The 19,812-nt window shown below is 38.8% G+C and overlaps 3 protein-coding genes across 4 annotated transcripts in view; all 3 read left to right on the top strand.

Moving 5' to 3' along the window:
• The window catches only part of LOC307157378 (uncharacterized protein), a 670,360-nt gene that overhangs the window by 107,835 nt on the left and 542,713 nt on the right, over positions 1–19,812 (top strand). The window lies entirely within an intron of this gene.
• LOC307157382 (uncharacterized protein) overlaps positions 1–19,812 on the top strand; it is a 388,998-nt gene that overhangs the window by 191,295 nt on the left and 177,891 nt on the right. The window lies entirely within an intron of this gene.
• Positions 162–9,335, top strand: LOC307157385 (uncharacterized protein). Of its 2 annotated transcripts, none has more exons than XM_079869301.1 (3): positions 162–325; positions 1,794–2,113; positions 8,248–9,335. In XM_079869301.1, the coding sequence occupies exons 2-3, from the start codon at positions 1,855–1,857 to the stop codon at positions 8,925–8,927; spliced, it is 939 nt and encodes a 312-aa protein (XP_079725427.1). In that variant the 5' UTR covers positions 162–325; positions 1,794–1,854; the 3' UTR covers positions 8,928–9,335. The 2 variants fall into 2 exon arrangements, with proteins under 2 accessions (XP_079725427.1, XP_079725426.1); XM_079869300.1 differs by having other exon boundaries at positions 314–792.

Raw genomic sequence — 19,812 nt, 5'->3', positions numbered from 1 at the left:
CTAGTTATCAGAAGGCACAGATGATGCAGTGATCCCAAGAATTATTATTATTTTTTTTTGCTAGTTTGCTGAGAGATGGGAAGGTTTGTTCATGATTTCTACACCAAACTAATTGTATTATTGCTTTAAATTTTTTTTTTATTATTGTCAATGTGAACTGTGAGTTGTGTCCTCTTTTATATATTTTTTTTCTACGTAAATTTCTATGCTCTTTTGTGATTATAACCTGCAGCGTGTGAACAGGACTTTTAATTTGGTATCCGACTGTGACGTCATAAGGCGGAGCCGCGCTCCCGCATCTGTTTGTTGATTCGGCTGAAGAAAGGTTTGTGTTTTAAGGTGTTTAACGCGATAGAAACCGTTTAATCGTCTTCAAGCGACGCCTACTGATTTAGGCATTATTAAGTTTAACAATGCATTGCTTTATCTAACATTTATTAACGTCGTGTGAGTAAAGTAACAATAAAAACTCGTGAGCAGTGAATTAGTGATGTCCTGTTCGTGAACGAATCGTTCTTCTGAACCGGTTCTTTTTAGTGAACCGGTCGAACCAGTACACTAAATCGGACTGAATCGTTCGAAACAGTTCGCGTCTTGCGTCATCGCTGATACACAAGTTTCTGAAGTTACTCACTTTCGGACATGCCTGAGTCCTGACAGCCCCATCGACTCGAAATAAACCATTATCCCGGAGTATATTTTACTCCAGTAAATCCAACAGTTCACTGAGCTGAGACATGTTGTGCTGAGAGAAGTGATGAGCACGAGCAGCGATGTCTACCGAACGTACAGGTACAGCGGTTCTCGGATTACGAGTACAGAACTGAGAACTGTTTCTTTCAGACACGTTCGACATACTGAGAACCGATGAACTGATGAGCTGAGCATGCGTGAAATTTTTTCAGAGGGACGAAATGCATGTTACTTAAGTATTTTGTTGAACATCAATAAGTGTAACAAAATAAAACATGTTGGAAACATGTTTATCACATAGCCTACTGTCTTTTCACTGTATTATTTTAAAGATTTGGAAACACAATGAGTGAATTGTAAAACTAAACATTTATTATTATACTAAAACATTATTTTCAGGAACAGCTAATTTAATTTCTAAGTAAGTTTATATAAATTTTTTACGTAAACTCTTGCCAAGGTTTTAAGGGTGCAAATAAATGTTTATAATGTGTTAATCAAAACCTAACGTATTAAACATACCGGAGACATGCATCAACTTAGTTTTGTCGACTGTATAAGGTTTCAGCAGTTCTCAGCTCAGCACACACAGGCCTATGCTACGGTTCTCGAGTCAAGAACTGGTTGTTGGATATCAGTTCTCGAATCACCTGTACTGAACCGAGAACTGTTTCTTTCGGACACGTTCGATACGGAGAACCGATGAGCTGGAGATACTGAGCATGCGCGATAGCACTATCTCTGAACCGAACTTTCGAACTGCATGGTGTGCTGAGCACGGGTGAACTGAGGACTTAAATTATATCTTTAAGACATGTAAAACATCCATGTTTGCGCATCGCCTTAGGCCTACTACAGGGTTCATTTTCAAAACGTAAATGTAAGAAAATTTTCCAAGATGATTTTGACAATGAGTACTATTATTTAACTGAAGTTATGATTACAAAGGCCTTTATTTGAATGTATTTTTATCTGCCGGGATGATTGACGTCATTACGTGATGACGAAAAGAACTGGTGAACCGGTTCATTGAAACAAACTGTATCTAATATTAAATTTGGATTTATTTTCTTTCTGTTAATTATTCTCATTTTAAACAGGACAAACACAGAAAAACTCCTGGTGAAGCGACTGAGATCCAACACTATAAGTGCTATAAAGATGGAGTTTATTAAAGAGGAGAGTGAAGAGATGAAGATTGAAGAAACATTTAGCGTGAAACAAGAAGATACTGAGGAACAAACAAAGATTAAGTTTATTAAAGAGGAGAGTGAAGACATGAAGATTGAAGTAACATTCAGTGTGAAACAAGAAGAAACTGAGGAACACACAAAGATGGAGTTTATTAAAGAGGAGAGTGAAGAGATGAAGATTGAAGAAACATTCAGAGTGAAACATGAAGAAACTGAGGAACAAACAGGTTAGTTTCTCAAAGTTGAACTCAGTCATCTGATCCCTATTAAAATGTCCAGCTCTACAGAAATAAATGATATTTTTTAGGGGTGCGCCCATTGCTGCTGGTAGCCACTTTGGTGGCCTAAGCATAATTCCTTTTTGTTTTTTTGTTTGATTTCTCTCATTACCGCAACACCTTCCACAATTTACAATCTTTTTTTATATATATTTTCAGTGTTTCCCATAGAAGGAGAATGTACTTGTTGTGGTGGTGGCAGGGCGAAGTGGTGCAGCGCTGTGTTTGTTGAGTGGGTTCAGAATAAACTAGTCAAACAAAGGTTTATTACAGAAAATACTCAACATTGTTAAATTCATATTATGCATATATACATATTCATAAATTATATTAGAAGCATGAACAAATATTATCAGAATGAAATCTTCAGATTTCCAAAAATATTTACAAAGTTGACCGTTTCTGTTTAAGCGGTGAATTTTTCTCTGCTTTGAACAAAAAAAAAAAACTTTCAAAGGCCTGCCTCTATGGATGGGGTTCAGTGGCCATTTATAACTTCTACTTAAAGGGATGGTTCAGAGTAAAATCAACCTATGGTCCTTTGCACCATGACCTCAAGCCAAACACCCCCCAGAAGCTTTTTTTTCCCTTGGTCGAACATTATTAAAGTTAAAGCTTATTTAGACATATCAGCCGAATGGCTTAGTGTAGGCGCTAAAGGATCTAAGTTTGTATCTCGTAAATTACCCCACTAAAAATGCCCAAAATGATATCAAACTTCTACAGTAGTAAAAATAGGTTCTGTACTCATAAAACGAGGCGTTGGAAAATTTGTACAGAAAGCGATGCATAAGGATGTAGTGTAACGACGCCCAGTTCCAGGTAGTGGTCGACCGATATTGTTTTTTTGATGGCCGATGCCGATATCTTAGAGAGCAGGATGGTCGATATAAAGCCGATATTTTTATTATATACTTTATATTTATTTTAATCAATATTTTATAAATTTTAAGTAAATTAGAAAACAAATCTTTAAAATAAACATGCTTATACTTTACATGGCAACTTCTTGAATCTGCAATCCTATTACAGTATTTTTCACAAATAAAGTAATTGTTTCAAAATATATGAATATGTGAATAAAAAGGAAGTAAACACTGTAACATTGCACTCAGTAATCTGGTAATATTTTGCGCACTGGTAATCATATTTTTTCAAATAAAGACAAGGTAACGCTAATATTACATACAGCACACAGTGAAAACGATATGAATATGACACAGTGGGCAACTGGATATAGCACAGCATATTTTAAAATGAAGGATTTAAAGGCACACTATGCAGCTTTCTGTTTTTGTCAAACAGTGACCCCTAGAGTCGCTGTGGAGTACTTGTATTTAACATTACTGTCGTAAATACCACTCGCGCAGAGCCGTCTCTGCACTCACGGCCTGATCCCTTCCGCCCTCTATACCAGTACCTGTTCAGTAGGATGGAAGCTGTAATGAGTGGAAATAAGATGTGGCCCCTTTAAGAGCTGCGCGCACCCTGTTGAACTGTCGGCAGTCTATGTGCACCTCGAACACCCCATGTATGCGGGTTATTTCAGTTTGATGCTCATTCTTATCCTACTTTTATCAAGTAAAGCTGTGGACGGTAGAACGGGTGACAGTTACACGAGTTAGATTGGGGAATAAAGTGCAAGTTGTGAGATGCCAATCGCCTCCGTGAGTCTGTCTGGCCTCTGTAATAACTTCATCTGTGAGCTATCCCTATTTCTCCTCCTGACAGCACGTTACAAAACGTCGGACATCAAACAGGCACAGATAACCTCTGAAGATGTCTACTAGTCCATCAACAAGAACGATATTTACTCGAGTCTGACTCTTTGCTCGGTTAGTCTGCTGTTTCCTCTTTCTTTGGTCCTCCGACAAAGCTTTCCTAGCTTTCTGTTTATTTTTACCGGTTCAGCCATGACGAAAGTGTGAAGAACTTAATATCTAATATTTGGGCCCGCCGGCCCAAATTTGCAAGGGTGGTTTTTCGGCTCACAAGCACTTTGGGGGGTACGACCACCATTCAACCCGAAAAAAGTCATATAACTATTCCAATGACTCCTAAGCTGTTCGGTTAAGGTAAAAAAGTTACTTAGTTCACCTTTAAAGTTTTTCGATCGCGTCTCCTGTGAAGCTGATCTTCTGTTCGCGTTCACTCACTTCGCACGGACCGACCGTCACTCGCAGTAACATGTTTATGCAGGCTACAAATGCACACTTCACAAGATATCACAGCTGGATTCCATTAAATCTGCAAGGTTTATGAAATTAAATGTTTATTAGATATTCAGAGATTTGTTTAAATGATGTAGATGCGCATTTGCTGAATGTTGACAGTAAATGAGAGAGAAAGTATTTTAGCCTAATTGTTTGCCTTTTCTGTAACAAATAATATAAAAACAACACTTTACTTTTTCGCATACCATTTACTTTCTTTGTTTACCAGTTCTGTCTAACAAAGTATTAGATATGACTGACATAGATCGTAAACTAATGAAGACGGAGAATGTGAGTGAGCGCTGTGTGTGTGATCAGGCACTGCTGTGTCTTCTGGCGCTGGTGTTCTCAGCGCCGCCTGTCAAAATAAAAGTCTGGAGCGCCGTCAAAATTAAAGTCCCGCTTCCAACACATCGCACAATCAGAAAAACGGCCTTGGCGATATATCGGTCGACCACTAGTTCCAGGAATGCAGTACTATTTTGTTGGTAGTACTAGTTTACAACAATTATTAGTTAACACTAAGTTGTCACACATTTGTCAATACACTACATCCTCAATTTCTCAATTCAGTGAAGTGACGTCAATGTCCACGTTAGCAGTAGCATGAGCCGTCAGGCAAGTGTTATTTAAATAAACTCTTCATGTACATACAAACTTTCCAATGCCTCGTTTTATGAGTACAGAAACTATTAGTACTACCGTATAAGATTGGTACCATTCTGGGCATTGTTAGTGGGGTAATTTATGAGATTGAGATTGTATCTGTTGCCGTGACAACGCATCAAACTTTAATATTCTTTTCAGATGCTTTTGAGACTCTTAGCATGCTTGAAATTGGATGAAACTCGACAGACACATAACATTTATTATCCAGTAGACATGTGCAAAGTTTCAGAAACGTGCGTGGTGAGGGGCTCAGTAGCACCACCTTTAGTCAAAAATGGGGGCTTAGTTTTACCTAGAGTCACAAAACTTGGTACGTATATTGTTCTCATCAAGCCGGGCAACTTTCTAATTTACAGTCATTAGCTCCGACAGACAGGAAGTCAGATATTTTGGTTTGAATGTGGATTTTCTCCCTCTCCCTCTCTCTCTCTGTCTCTGCGTCTCTGTGTGTATGGGGGGTGGGGGGGTTTGTCTTTTGACTTTAATGTTTGTTTTTCAAGGTTTCAGGGGCTTTTGGGGCCCTTAACATGCTCGAAAACTCTTGAAACTTTGCACACAGGTCAGAACCCGCGGCCATCAGGGCCAGGCTGAAGCTGGTACCCGGGCGTGGCAGGGAGGCTCAACAGCGCCCCCTTGAACAGGGTCTGAAAACTTGCTCCATATATCAAACACGCTTGCATGAATTAATATGAAACTCGGTACACATATAGATCTCATCGGGCCGAACAACTTTCCCTCGGTCAAGTTTTACGCCAGCCCAACAGGAAGTCGGCTATTACGGGTTGTTTGGAAAACGCTTGCTGTGGAATTTGAAATACTCCTCCTAGAAAATTCATCCGATCCCCACAAAACTTGGTGTGCATGAAGTCAAGATATTGAGGATGCTGAATTGCGGATGGATTTTTGATATCTCGAACAGTTTGGCCGTGGCGAGGAAACAAATTTATGGCGAGAAAAGAGAAACACAAAGTGGTATAACTTCTGCATACATTAACTGATCTTGATGAAACTTCAGCAGTGTGTTTGTGGTAAGAGGCCAATCAGATGGATGCATCTATTGTGAGTCAAAGTTATAGTGCCACCAACTGGCAGCAGGAAGTGTGTCACTTTCAAAATGCTTTGACAAAAGTGGGGGGGGGGGGTTAGTTTTACCTACAGTTACAAAAATCAGTAAGTATATTGGTCTCATCGAGCCAGACAACTTTCAGTCATTAGCTCCGACCAACAGGAAGTGAGATATTTTGGTTTGAATGTGGATTTTTTGCTAAATCAGCCTCTGAATTTTTACCCACTCCTCTTAAGTGATTTATTTTATTCCCACCAAACTTTTTCAACATGATGAAAATACATTAAAGATACTAAATTGTGAACGGATAATAAATATCTCAAACAGTTTTGCTATGGCGAGGGATTAAAGTAATGTCAAAAAAGGAAACACTAAAAGCCTCATATCTTCTAAAAATGTAATTATACACCATTTATTTCTATATAAAAGTATACAAATATCAGAACTAAACCCATTTTATTCTTTTTTTTTTTTCAATTTAAGAATTATGTTTTAGTTTAAAAACAGCCAGAATGTTTTTTTAGTCTAAAAAATAAATAAATTGTCATTCATAGTGCTATACTGCCCTCTTGTGTTCAAAATCAGGTAGGCCTATTGTATTTATTTATATAAATATATTAGGGATGTGACTGTGGGAATATTTTCCCACCAGTTATTCGACGTGTTAAGGTGGTGATACACAGGGCAACTTTTTGAGCAATGTTGCTGGGCAATTTTGCCGAGCGATTGTTGCTTGGGCACTTTCACATTGAAAATGGGCAATAAATTTCTATCTGGATAATTTAGATCGGTCGTGAGCCCTGTGTCTCATTTGGTTGCCCGTTGACGGCAACATTGCCCAGCAACATTGCTAAAAAAGTTGCCCTGTGTATGATCACCTTTACAGCAACGGGGGCTTTTAAATCGCTAACTTAAAAGCGAAAGTATAATATAGACATCTGCACAGACATTGATAATGGTGCAGAGTAGAGCGAGCGTTTTCAATGAATTCCTATGGAAGTAGGAATGAACTAAAAAACGTTCACTCTTTTTAAGGGTTTAAGGATTTAAAGGATTTGTTGTGGAATATTTTTAGTGTATCATAAAATCTGAATAATTCTCTTGTTTTAGTGATTCCCTAGTAATTTTTTTTTTTTTTTTTTTCATTGTTCTAGTCAGGTCAGGCAAGTAAAATTATCTGTGTCTTGTCTCTTAATATGTATAAATATATGACAGCGATGACGGGCCCAAGCCAGTGGCACCGCCACCCCCGGTGCCTTTAGGGTAACTACTGTTGCCACCGGCTTGGGCCCGTCATCGCTGCTCGCAGCTATATACAATTATATATACCTTTTATAATATCCTGCCAACTCCAGGAACTGTCTCACCTCCTTTTTGGTCTTGGGTCTCAGGCAAGTTGCAACTGCTGCTTATCAATGACGCACCTGCCCGTGACCCAAGTGGAAACCCAGATACCTGACCTCCACACACCCAAACGCACACTTCTTTGGGTTGGCCATCAGCCCAGCCAGTTTCAGGGCCCTCAGGACAGCGCGGATATGCAGCATGCTGCCAGAGACAACACTGTCCCGAACAACACGAATGGAAGTGTAACGAATTGGTGTCATCCAAACAGCGTTGTAAAGGCTGTCTTTTCTTTGGATAGAGGCGATAATGGGATCTACCAGGACCCTTTAGTTTAATCCAGTGGCGAATAAAAATGAGTGATGCCCAGCCGATCAAGCAGTTCGCACTGGATACACGTCGAACTTGGTTCCACCAAGTCATCAACCATGTGCATTATAACGTATTAAGAGAAGGACTGTTAAACAGATTGTAAACTAAGGAAGACAGATGGTAGTAGTGAGTAATCAGGCTCTGGTATTCTCTGTGCTGTCAATATAAAAGTCTGCCACCCTGTAAAAAATAAAATTCCCACACAAAACCAGAGAGGCAGGACTTTTGTAAAGGCATACGTCACTTCTGGGTTCATATTGATGGTGCAAATAAAACCTGGAAACCCTTCAAGAACTGAGTTTGGCACCCCTGGTGTAAAGGATCTAACATGCATGTTATTAGTTTTAATATTTGTTTTTAATGTTTGTGATTTGTGACATTAAACTGGGATTAACTTTTCTGTCTTTTTTTTGCCTTAGACCTGATGCCATTAAAAGAGAAGAGTCAAGATCTGATTGAAATGGAAAAGAAAGATCAGTACAAGACACATCATGATTTCATAACTGAAGAAAAGTCTTTGAATTGCTCACAGACTGAAACAACTTTCTCACAAAAAATGGCTCAAAAGACACCAAAGACAGGGACTATAGGTAATTTCACCTGCCACCTGTGTGGACTAAGTTTCAAAAAGCAGGGAAACCTTGAAGTTCACATGAGAGTTCACACTGGAAGGAAGCTTTACCCCTGCCAAGAGTGTGGAGTAATTTTCAATCAACAAGGAAACCTTAAAGTCCATATGAGAATTCACACTGGAGAGAAGCCTTTCACCTGCTCTCAGTGTGGAAAGACTTTCAGGCAAAAAGGAAACCTTAAAAACCACATGAGAGTTCACACTGGAGAGAGACCTTACACCTGCCAACATTGTGGAATGCGTTTCAGGCAAAAAGGAAACCTAACTTACCACTTGATAGTTCATAATGGAGAGGAGCCTTACACCTGCCAACAGGGTGGAACAAGTTTCACTAAGAAAGGAAACCTTACAAAACACATGATCATTCACAAAGAAAAGAATCCTTTGATATGCCAACGGTGTGGAAATACTTTTAATCAACGTGGAAACCTTAAAATCCACATGAAAATTCATTCTGGGGAGAAGTAGAGTAAAGAAAAGTAAAGTTACTTTACATACTGATACGCTCATGAGATTGTGTTACAATCATTATTTGTAACAACAAGATCTATAAATGATATGAAACGTGTATGTGTGATAAATAGTTTAGGCTTTAGATTAGGGGATGCAGAAAGCTCAGTATAATGATTTATTCATGCGTTTACTGCAGTGTAAGTGCTGACTGGTGAGGGTACAGTCAGCAGTCTCTTCTGATACACATGGACTCTTTAACTGCTGTGAACCTGTTGTGAACTTCAGTGGAATGTAAAACTGGTTCATATTATCACTCATTAATACAAGTCTGTGCTGAAGAGTGAAAGGACTTAACATAACCCACTGCAATCCCCTGACTGTAAGTCATAATAAATGTTTATTTGCTTGAAAACTTAGAAGTTACTCTTCTTTAAAACATTGCTTTAACACTTGCATGTTTGTGCTTTTGAACACAGACCTGCTTACAATTTCACGATGCATCATTATTAACCATTTAGAGCAAACTATACCAAGTATTTGTATGAAAGGTTGCTGCCAAGTATACAGATTAGCCTTTTGTCAAGTTTTGGTTTGTAACGGCTTGAAACATAAAAACTTAATTTTATGACATTCTATGTATTCTTTCTAATAGTCATTGTGTCAAGCATTAATAATAACAAAATAAATCAATAAATTGATTGACTGGGTTCTATTTTAATTATTTTATTCAAAATTTGAAAGGTTTTCTATCAAATGAGACCATGCACTTGTTAATAAACCTTGTTGACAACAAAAATATTGCAGAACAATGAGCTCTAAGTATACTCAAGGGATTTAGGAAGGATGAAGCATTCCTATCAGATTACAGAGAGTATATTAGCTATATCCTAAAGAAATGCTGAAAAGTACCAGAAGTAGGGATGGTAATTGAGAACCGGATCTAAGTTTTATGAACCATCGATATTGTATGCCCTCGTACAACATAATGATGACGGTTCCCTTCTACTTGAAAACAAAGAAGAGCTGCTGCTGGAGAACAGTCTTTTTCGAATCGGCTTTGGCCGCGACTCTGGAGGACTTAGAGTTAAGTTTTTCTTTGAGAAAAGAGCAAAGAACGGCACTTTAGTCATTTTTAAAAGGAAGATGTGTTTGTAGTTTTGCCGGCCAGATTCAAAAGATGAATCTATCAACTAACGTTAGGTCCGCTGTTGGGAAAACGCTCTGGTTGGTTGAAGCGCTGTCCTATTGCGTGCAGAGTGAATTTGAAAGACAGCCGTTTATACCGCCCCTTGGATTAAGCCGTGTCTATGGTGAGTTGCCAGACCTAACATCTTGATGTAGGTCTGGCTTGCCAGGCTACTGCTGGGTGTGAATTGTGCTAAAATAAGTTGACTTATCTTCTCTGAAAAGCGTTCCGCACGTTCAGATGACATAAAACAACACTTTAAATGGGGAAAAAAAAACTATCCAGTGATGAAATGTTTTCTGTGTTGACACAAATCTTGGATGTCCATGTCATAACTGCTGGGATAATCACAGAACGCATACACGTCCAATTCGCAAACTAATGACTCCTTTGAACTGATTCATTTTAATGGATGGTTAAAACAACTGATCTTTCCAACACTGAACTCACAAGACGTCTGAATCTTTAACTATTAACTACAATTAATCGGTAACACTTTACAATAAGGTTCCATTTATTACATAAATTACATAAAAAGTACAGTTTGCTTACTCAAGCGTAAGCTTTTTGTTTTTTTGCCGAAAAAGCATATGACTACTTTTTTCCACACAGTGCTATCAGGAATCGATAAGAGAATCGTTAAAGAATCGGATAAGCAGAATCGTTAGTGGCATTGATGTTGATAAAATCTTAATCAATTCCCATCCCTAACCAGAAGAGGAGCTAGACAGAGATAATGGTAGAGTATGATACATTCCCCATCATTGATCCCACCATAAAAGGAAAAAGAAAATCAGAGTGGTATTTGATTGTGCTGCCTCATTTTAAGGTAATTTACTGAATCCAGAATTGTTGCAGGGTCCAGATCTCATGAATACCCTCTTAGGTGCTATCTTCCGGTTTCGCCAATAGCTGTGATGGCAGATATTGAGGGTATGTTTATCCAAGTCAAGGTTCCTAAAAAAGATTTTTTGAGATTCTTGTGTTAGCCTAATGGTGATATCTAATTAAGTTTTATCCACATTTCGTAATAACTTTTACGTGGATGATTGCCTTAAAGTGGAACTTGGCAACTTTTTTAACTTAATAAAACAGTCTAGAAATCATTTGGATGGTTAAACAACCTGTTCTGGTGAAATTGGTGACTTTCCCCACTCCCCCCAGCTTCCCCCGGCGTAAAACCAACCTTGCAACATGGGGACTAACGTCTCGGTAAGATGAAAATTGGAAGTCTCGTGAGAAGTGAGAACAAGAACGAGCGTGAAACACAAAACTGCTTTACGACACACGCCCCCCTCAATACTAGCTATGATAACAAGCGACGATGGATCATTCTACACATGTTCCAGCGAAAAGACAAAAGAGACGGTTCTCGGTGGAGGAGGTGAGGGAGAGGAAGAAACTTTTTGACTAAGCGAGGGACCGCACAAGAGTTAACATTGGTCATGCGTTCACTGAGTGGCGAGAGTTAAGGGAAAGTGAAGCATGCAAAACAGATGCTGACCTGGCGTTTCTGCTAATGCAATTGTAAGTATGTCTTTGTTTTCTGTTTATTCCTTATTCTTGTTAGTGTTTATAAATGTACTCAATCCATGACCGTCTGTGGTAACGTTAGCTGGTTGGCTAGCGAGCCAACGTGTTTGTTTTGAGTACGGTAGATTGCTAGCTGTTGTATTGGATTGCTGCTAATAGTTATCTATGTGGCAAACTTGCCAGACAACTATTGTCATATTTGCATTTTGCCTTGTGCCTTATAGTGCTACATATTAACCTAGGCTAATAACCCTGATCCTGGATGTGTCTCTGCATTCGTGTTTTAGCCTAGGTCAAAAATATGTGTCTGCTAACTAGACTAACTCGAAGCATCAGATTTCATAATGGATTAGCACTAGTCATCAATGTCTGTTCAGTTTTACATTGTGTAGAAAATTTACACATTGTGTAAAGGTGATGCCTGACCTCTCGATTTTGTTGTAGTTACAAGCGCTGGCAAGCGACAACGTCCATGCCACGCAAGGGCCAGTCCAGACCACCACAACTAATAGTGTCGAGTATCGGCGAGGAGTCGGATCGTGACCTGTATGTTTTTTCTCCAAAAGCACTACAATTTCAGACATTGTCGATATTGCAGAAACTTATTGATGGTTTGTTCATCTTTTCAATCAGAGAAATTAATGTCCATGAGCTTGGTGTTCAACCACTGGTTAGTGAGGGAGAAATTGAGGTTTTGGAATCCAGATGAGCTTGCTATGCACCTCATACTGTATGTACTGTATTTGCATTTGATTTGGGTTGATATGTTTCTTTTCTGTTTACTTTCCACCTGTTTATTTAGTTGGTCATGTGTTTATTGTCATGCTTGCAGCATGCACTCCTTGGATATCAGTAAACACGAAAACCAAGATTCACCAGATGAAGAGGCGGTGAATGATTTGAGGAATACCTAGTAAGTAATGTACATTGTGTTTCATTTAGATCCACTGATTTATACAACCATTCAAAGGTGTTTATACATGTGTAATTCACAGCATTGTCATGGATGATTTTTGGGCTCACCCAAGTAATTTTGGCTTGGACGATGGGGACAGCTCCGATGAGGATTTTGTCCCCTCTCTTTATTTGAGGTAAAATGTCCTTATTGGTAGTAAACTAGGTGGTGGCCTGCTCGTACCACTGATTAAACTGATTATGTAATAGTTCATAGGAATTTGATGTGGTGATCAGTGCATACATATTTTGCCTCTTCACACAGAACTGTTGGTGCCAAAACAGACAAGCTTCCTGAAATCAGTGTGGACGAAGCTGTGTTTGATTTTGCAGTATCTGATAGTCCTGTAGAGGAATCAGAATCAGAATCTGTTCCGTACCAACAGAGAGTAACTACAGAGGAAGACCTGGTTGGTAAATCCGCCAACATTACCTACAATGATAATCTCCTTCAACTCGCTCGGCACCTGAAACTACCCATCAAGAAGTGCAAACACATGGACAGACTGTCTGGTGTTCCATGTCCTGGTGTTCCACCATTTCAGGTGACCCTGAAACCTCGGGGACTGGAGCAGTTTTGGAATGGGTAAGATGGTGGTGGACAATGTGAATGTACATGTAATTTAGATCCCAAATTCACATCAAAAGGCATTGAGGAGGATGACTTTCAGGGTCTGCATATTGTAGCCATTAAATGTGTGAAGGCTTGGACAGCACATTTGGTCGCACATACCTGTTGGATGCATGTTTGTTTTGGTTGATTAGTGTAGATGATTTTTTTCCCCTTTACATTAGTTATGCCCCTTCAGACACAGCCAGTGGAAGTGGAACTCACAGCCAACGTGATAGTTTGGCATGCAGGGTGGTGACTTCATGTTGTCCACAAATATACTCCTGTCTGGCAACAACTACAGAAAAGTAGCTCTGCTTTTCAAGTTCATGGCCATGGGGATGGTTACAGAATCAACATACTACCGTATCCAAGATGCATACTGCATAGAGCCTGTCCAAGACTTCTGGGACAACATCAATGCCAAAGTCAATGAGCGTATGCGCCAAAAGAACCATATTGTTGTCCTAGGTGAGGCATACTTTTGTGTCTTCGTCAACATCAATTATGTACAAATCTATGCTTAGCCAAGACTTATATTCAATCTGAGACTTGTGATTCTAACACATTTTATTCAACTGGCTGTAGGAGATGGCCGAATGGACTCTCCTGGTAAGTTCTGAGTGCATACATTTATTTTGTGTGATAAACATGGTTCATATGCTGACAGCTGTGCTTATGCTTCAGGACACTATGCTCAGTATTGCACATATACAACAATTGAGCAAGACTCTAGAGATATCGTCCACATCGTTTCTGTTGACAAAAGGGAGAGTAGTCGCAACTCAGTGATCATGGAGAAGGAGTGCTTCATTCGCACCATAGATGCTCTGCTCCCAAATGTCACAATAAAAGAAGTGGTTACTGATGCTCACCCACAGATCACCGCATTGCGTAAGCAGAACTTATGTGCTGTATTATTTGAAGTCTTGACTTTCATATCGTAGTTGTCAATTTTTTTTGTTATTCGCAGATCCTGAACGTGGACGATATAAAGCATGGGGTTTACAGCATTCACTCGCTAAAAGTTTTAGCAAAAGGCTTCAAAAAGTATGTTTCCATCCACACTATTATACTGCCAGGGTACTCTCAACAATTCCATATGGACCAACGTTTTACCTGTAACATCATGGCAATAGCAGAGTTTGTTTATAACTGTATATTGACACTGCTATTGATGTGCATGGATGTTCAGGCTGGAGCAGTGAAAGGGCAAAATCTAATTCAGGTCTGGACCCGGGACATTGTCAACCAATTTTGGTACTGCAGCAAACATGTCAACCACTTTTTGTACTGCAGCAACAGGCCTCCACAGAGGAGCAATTCAAGCTGTGTTTGAGAGCAGGGCTCGACATTAACGCTTGTCTGCTTGTCCGGGACAAGTGGATTTTATGAAGGGACAAGTAAAAGAGAATTTTACTTGCCCGACCGGACAAGTAGCCTGATTAAACGTCAATAACAAAAATAACCAGGGAATCACTAAAATGAGAGAATGATTCTGATTGTATTATATTTATTGTAAGTTGTGATCGATAGTGTATAATAAATGTATTACTGACGATAACAAGGTTGCGCTGTTGAGGCTCGCGCAGCCTCTCGAGGAGAAATCCAAACAAATGTAAACTCAGTTAACAACATACTGCCAGTGCCAAAATTCAAAATGTGTTTTAATATTTTTAACATATGATACAGTTTAGCAACCTCACACGACGAGTGCCGTTTTCCTGGATACTATCACAACTGAAAATGTGACATTGCTTTCATACAACAGTTCAATAAACACTTCAAAATAAGTCACTTACATTTTAGACACAATATTGACTGTTTTTGTTCTGTTTCAGCCACGAAAATAGTTCCAAACAAAGATCACAGCAGAACCGTAACGCATTTCACAGCAACACTTAACCGTGTTTTATTACTGAATGATTCAGCGTTTTGAACAAATTGGCTGAGTCAAAGATTCAATGACCCATTCATAAACTGTCTCATTCTTGAATGAATCAGTTGTTTGAACGAATTATTTGAATGAATGACTCGCTCATTAAGACGGCCGCCTGCCGCCTCCTGCGATATATTTTTTCCCAGGATGGTAGGGGAAGGTACAGATGTGGCCTTTAAAAATGCGCGTCTCAGAGAGAAGAATGCCGCGAGCGCTTCTGAAATTCTGCGGGATCCGGCAGAAGGGGGATTAGGTGTTGGACGCAGGAAATACTAAAACCTGTAGATGGCAGTCGTGTTTCATGTGGCCATACTGACGACAATACTGTATGTGTGCTCGACTTCATCCTGAGCATACTGTATGATATTGAAGTAACATGACAGGGATTCTCGGTGCTTTGGCAGTACTCTGATGTCATACACATGCACGCTTTTTGGCAAGCGTTTGGTTGGCGAAGTTTTCTTTTGGCAGTTACATAAACAGTCACATATTCTTCATAAAAATCCGACTCAAACGCGCATCATTTGTCTTATTTTTTTTTTCTTCTGTGTACTTACAGTAGAAGAGACTTGATGTATGATAACTGAGTAACATAATTCGCAAAGACCTTTGAAGAGACCGAGAGCATTTGCGCAATATCATTATCTAATTTTACATTTAGTTCCTTTTTGCATCTGAACGTTTTAAATGGCTTTAACATGGTTGTAATGCGCTTTTCTGCATTACTATACAGTACTTTTTATATTATCATGTTTCCCTTTACATGGTATGAAACACATAAGCGTCGATTTCGGTGGGGACGGAGATTTCGGTACGCGTACCCACCAGATCTCGTCATGGGTCATTGTGTACCCACCACTTTTAACTTCTGTCCATAATAATTTGACTTTGTTCGATTTTTTTTAACCGTTTTCAGTGGTTATGAGGAGCAATATGAGAGAGAAATTTGGTAATCATTGTCTGATCCAACAAAAAAACATTATAATATTCATTTTATTTTATTTTTCGTGTTCGCATTTATGAGGGAAAAAACAACGTGTCAGTTCTCGGGTTACGGACGAGCGCTCTGAAAGCGGCACTAAAAGACTGCTTTAAACTTTCACAGAGACCTCAAACAGAACAGCTGCCTTTCTTTGAATTGAATTTCGTTTTGTATTAATTATATCTTAAATTTAATCAATGTTTCATGAACCAATTGCCTGGATTTATAAGAAGTAAATATAGCAGACAATCACGACATTGGAGGCGCCGGCGAGTGAACTGGAGTTCGTCTCATAAATGAACCGAAACTCAGCGTATAATGCACATTCACATTCACAGCGTATTTAGACACATTTAGACGCAGTCATAATCATTACTTGTACCGGTTCTTTGTGGCAAGCTTTATGCGTGCGGTCTTGCGCTTGAGTTTGGCTATATTACGTAAACGCTCATTATCCTGTAGGCTAAAGTATTAAATTAATATAAAGGGGAGATTTGTCCATGAATGACTTAAATGAACAACTAAAACTTTTAGTTGGAAGCAGCCCTTACTCCACATATTTTTGAACCAGGCAACAGGACATCTGGGTTAGCGAGCGACCCTGCGGAATATTCAGAAATGCGCTCTCCACTCACGAGCTCTGATCGGAACAAACCCGAACCACACTGTCTGCTGAACTTGCGCAGAAACATCAAAATATAATATTTTCTAAAGAAGTTTAAGAATTTTAAAACTTTATTGGTGGTAGTTGAGAAGAATTCCTCTTTCCATATCTAAATCATTTTGAGCGCAATATAAATTTAGGCTATCATATTGTTATTGTTATTATATAAGAATATGTATTTTTTTACAACATTTTTAACATATAGAGAATATAAGTTTAGCGTGTTGTGTGTATTTCCTAATTATAAGCTTTTGGTGAAATTGCAACAAAACTAAAAGTTTGACTAACATCATTACTTTTTTTATTCTTATTCACTCTTTGTTTTAGCGATGTTTATAAATATACTATATTTTAGCATTTTGTTGACAAACTGTCCTACACTGAAAAGAAACCAATGTAATCTTCCTGATTTAATCACGTAAAACACAAGCACCACTCTTCTGAATGATGGTAACCACAAACCTCCAAGAGTTTGTAAACCATTTATTTGTAAAACATATTTAATGCTAACTTTACTTACAAATTCAAAAAAAAAAAGAAGTTTTTACAGTGTATAAATAAAACGACATGAAGGAAGTTAGTTCCAAAATGTAATTAATTGCAGTCTTTGTTTTAGCTGCTTCCAAGTCAAGAAATTACAAACCACCCACCCCCCAGGTCTGCTAATTCTTTGCCAACCCCCAATGCTAATCGATCTCCTCTCAGGGAATCAAACGAAAACCGTTTTTTCCAGTTTTCACCAGCGTGTGGGCGGGGTTTTAATCCCTTGCAGTTCCTTTGTTTAAATGCTATTTAAGCAAATCTACTATACATAAGCTTTAAGTTATTTCAAATTAATGTTTATAACTTATAAAAAATAAGTTGATATCGTGTAACTTAATTTGACATATGTTGATATAACCAACTGACATTGTAGGCTAGTAGATTGCATGCAGGAAGAGGCTCATGCTTTGTATTAAGTAATGAGCGTTTACGTAATATAGCCGCACTCAAGCGCACGGCCGCAGGCATAAAGCTAGCCACAAAGAACCGGTAAAAGTAATGATTATGAATGCGTCTAAATACGCCGTGAATGTGAATGTGCATTATACGCCGAGTTTCGGTTCATTTATGAGACGAACTCCAGTTCACTCGCCGGCGCCTCCAATGTCGTGATTGTCTGCTATATTTAGGCTACTTCTTATAAATCCAGGCAATTGGTTCATGAAACATTGATTAAAATTAAGATATAATTAATACAAAACGAAATTCAATTTAAAGAAAGTCAGCTGTTCTGTTTGAGGTCTCTGTGAAAGTTTTAAAGCAGTCTTTTCAGTGCGCTCGTCCGTAACCCGAGAACTGACTTGTTTTTTCCCTCATAAGCCGCGTTTCCACCGAAATTACCTGGAACAATTTGTCCCAGGAACTTTTTTCCCAGGAACTTTTTTTGCCCCAGACCCGTTGCTTTCTGCGTTTACACCGTGGTCTAAAGTACCGGGAAGGTAAACAGCGCGCAACTGCTCCTCCCAGTCTGCGACGGACAGTAATCAGTTTTGATCGCCACATTTATAAGTATGGAGGAGATTCAAACTGTGCTGCAGTTATGTATTGGTTTACTAACGAGGTAATTAACAAAACAAAATAGACGAGCACTGATACTAAAGCGTGTTCAGAAAACTCGTATGCGTAAAATTAGACAACGTATGTTATCAGTTATTGTGAGATGCCTGGGACGAACGCGCAAAAATTTCCTCTTTCGCAAATACGCTTAAAAAAAGCCTGAACCCCGTCTATCAATCATAAATAGTGACAGTCTTGTAAATAGTTGTTTGTTACTAACCTCAAAGCGCTATTTCAATCCTGGTATAGTAAATTTATAACTTTGGAGTGCCTTGCAATAGATGATGTGTAAACATAATGACTTAATATTATAATAAAAGCTGTGGCAGAAAAGAGACGAGCACTGATAAAGCGTGTTCAGTAAGCTCGTAATGCTAACATAACGTTAGATATAAAATTTGTATGTTATCAGCTAACGTTATTGCGGACATTGACCGTGAGATGGCTGGGACGAACGCGCAGAAATGTTTCCTCTTCCACAAAATAAAGCCTGAAACTCGTCGTCAGTCCACCAGTTTTTTTTTATTAAATTCCATATTTGCAGACAGACAACTCTTACTGCATGAAGCCACGACACGAAACGCAATAGATTTTTTAAAAAGGGAGGTTAAAAATAAATAAAATGTTGCGTGGAGTCATCCAACCAAAATGCGGCGTGCCGTGAACACAACCAATCAGCTTGTGCAGCGCACAAGTCCCACCCCTGAAAGTTCCTGAACTTTGAAAAAGTACTACCTCGTGAGCAGGGACTATCGGAGGGGGAAATATTTACCCGGAACTTCATTTAGACCCTGGTTCCTGCGGTGTAAACAAATCGAGTACCAGCCCAAAGTTCCTAGTTCCTGGGGAAAGTTCCTGCGGTGGAAACGCGGCTATAAATGCGAACACGAAAAATAAAATAAAATGAATATTATAATGGGTCAGACAATGATTGCCAAATTTCTCTCTCATATTGCTCCTCATAACCACTGAAAACGGTCAAAAAAATCGAACCAAAAGTCTAATTATTATTTTAAGTTAAAAGTGGTGGGTACAAAATGACTCATTACGAAATCTGGTGGGTACACCGCACCGTCCCCACTGAAATCGACGCTTATGCTAGTACAATATCTTTGCTTCTGACAAGTTTCTGTAATAAATCCGTAAATCAATCACAAAACGTGTTGATGTGTTGGCGATTACAATTTTAAATTGTCATTTTAAAAAAAGCAGAAACGTGTATAAAACCCGCTTCAATAGTTAACAATATCTGAACTGTGCTCTTTTGCATACTTCTAATTTTCTCATTCAGTTTGTCTTGTATTTCTGCAATAGATTCATTGATCTGGCCATATATGTGACCAGACTAACGTAATTTCTCTGTCATTTCTCTGTCTTTTTTATCTCTTTAAAATATTGCTACTTTTAGAAAAAAATGACATAATTATGAATCA

This window comes from Squalius cephalus, assembly GCF_949319135.1.
Source record: "Squalius cephalus genome assembly, chromosome: 4".
Classification (NCBI taxonomy): Eukaryota; Metazoa; Chordata; class Actinopteri; order Cypriniformes; family Leuciscidae; genus Squalius; species Squalius cephalus.
The sequence above is the reverse complement of the archived record's forward strand: the minus strand, read 5'-3'. Positions and strand labels throughout refer to the sequence as shown.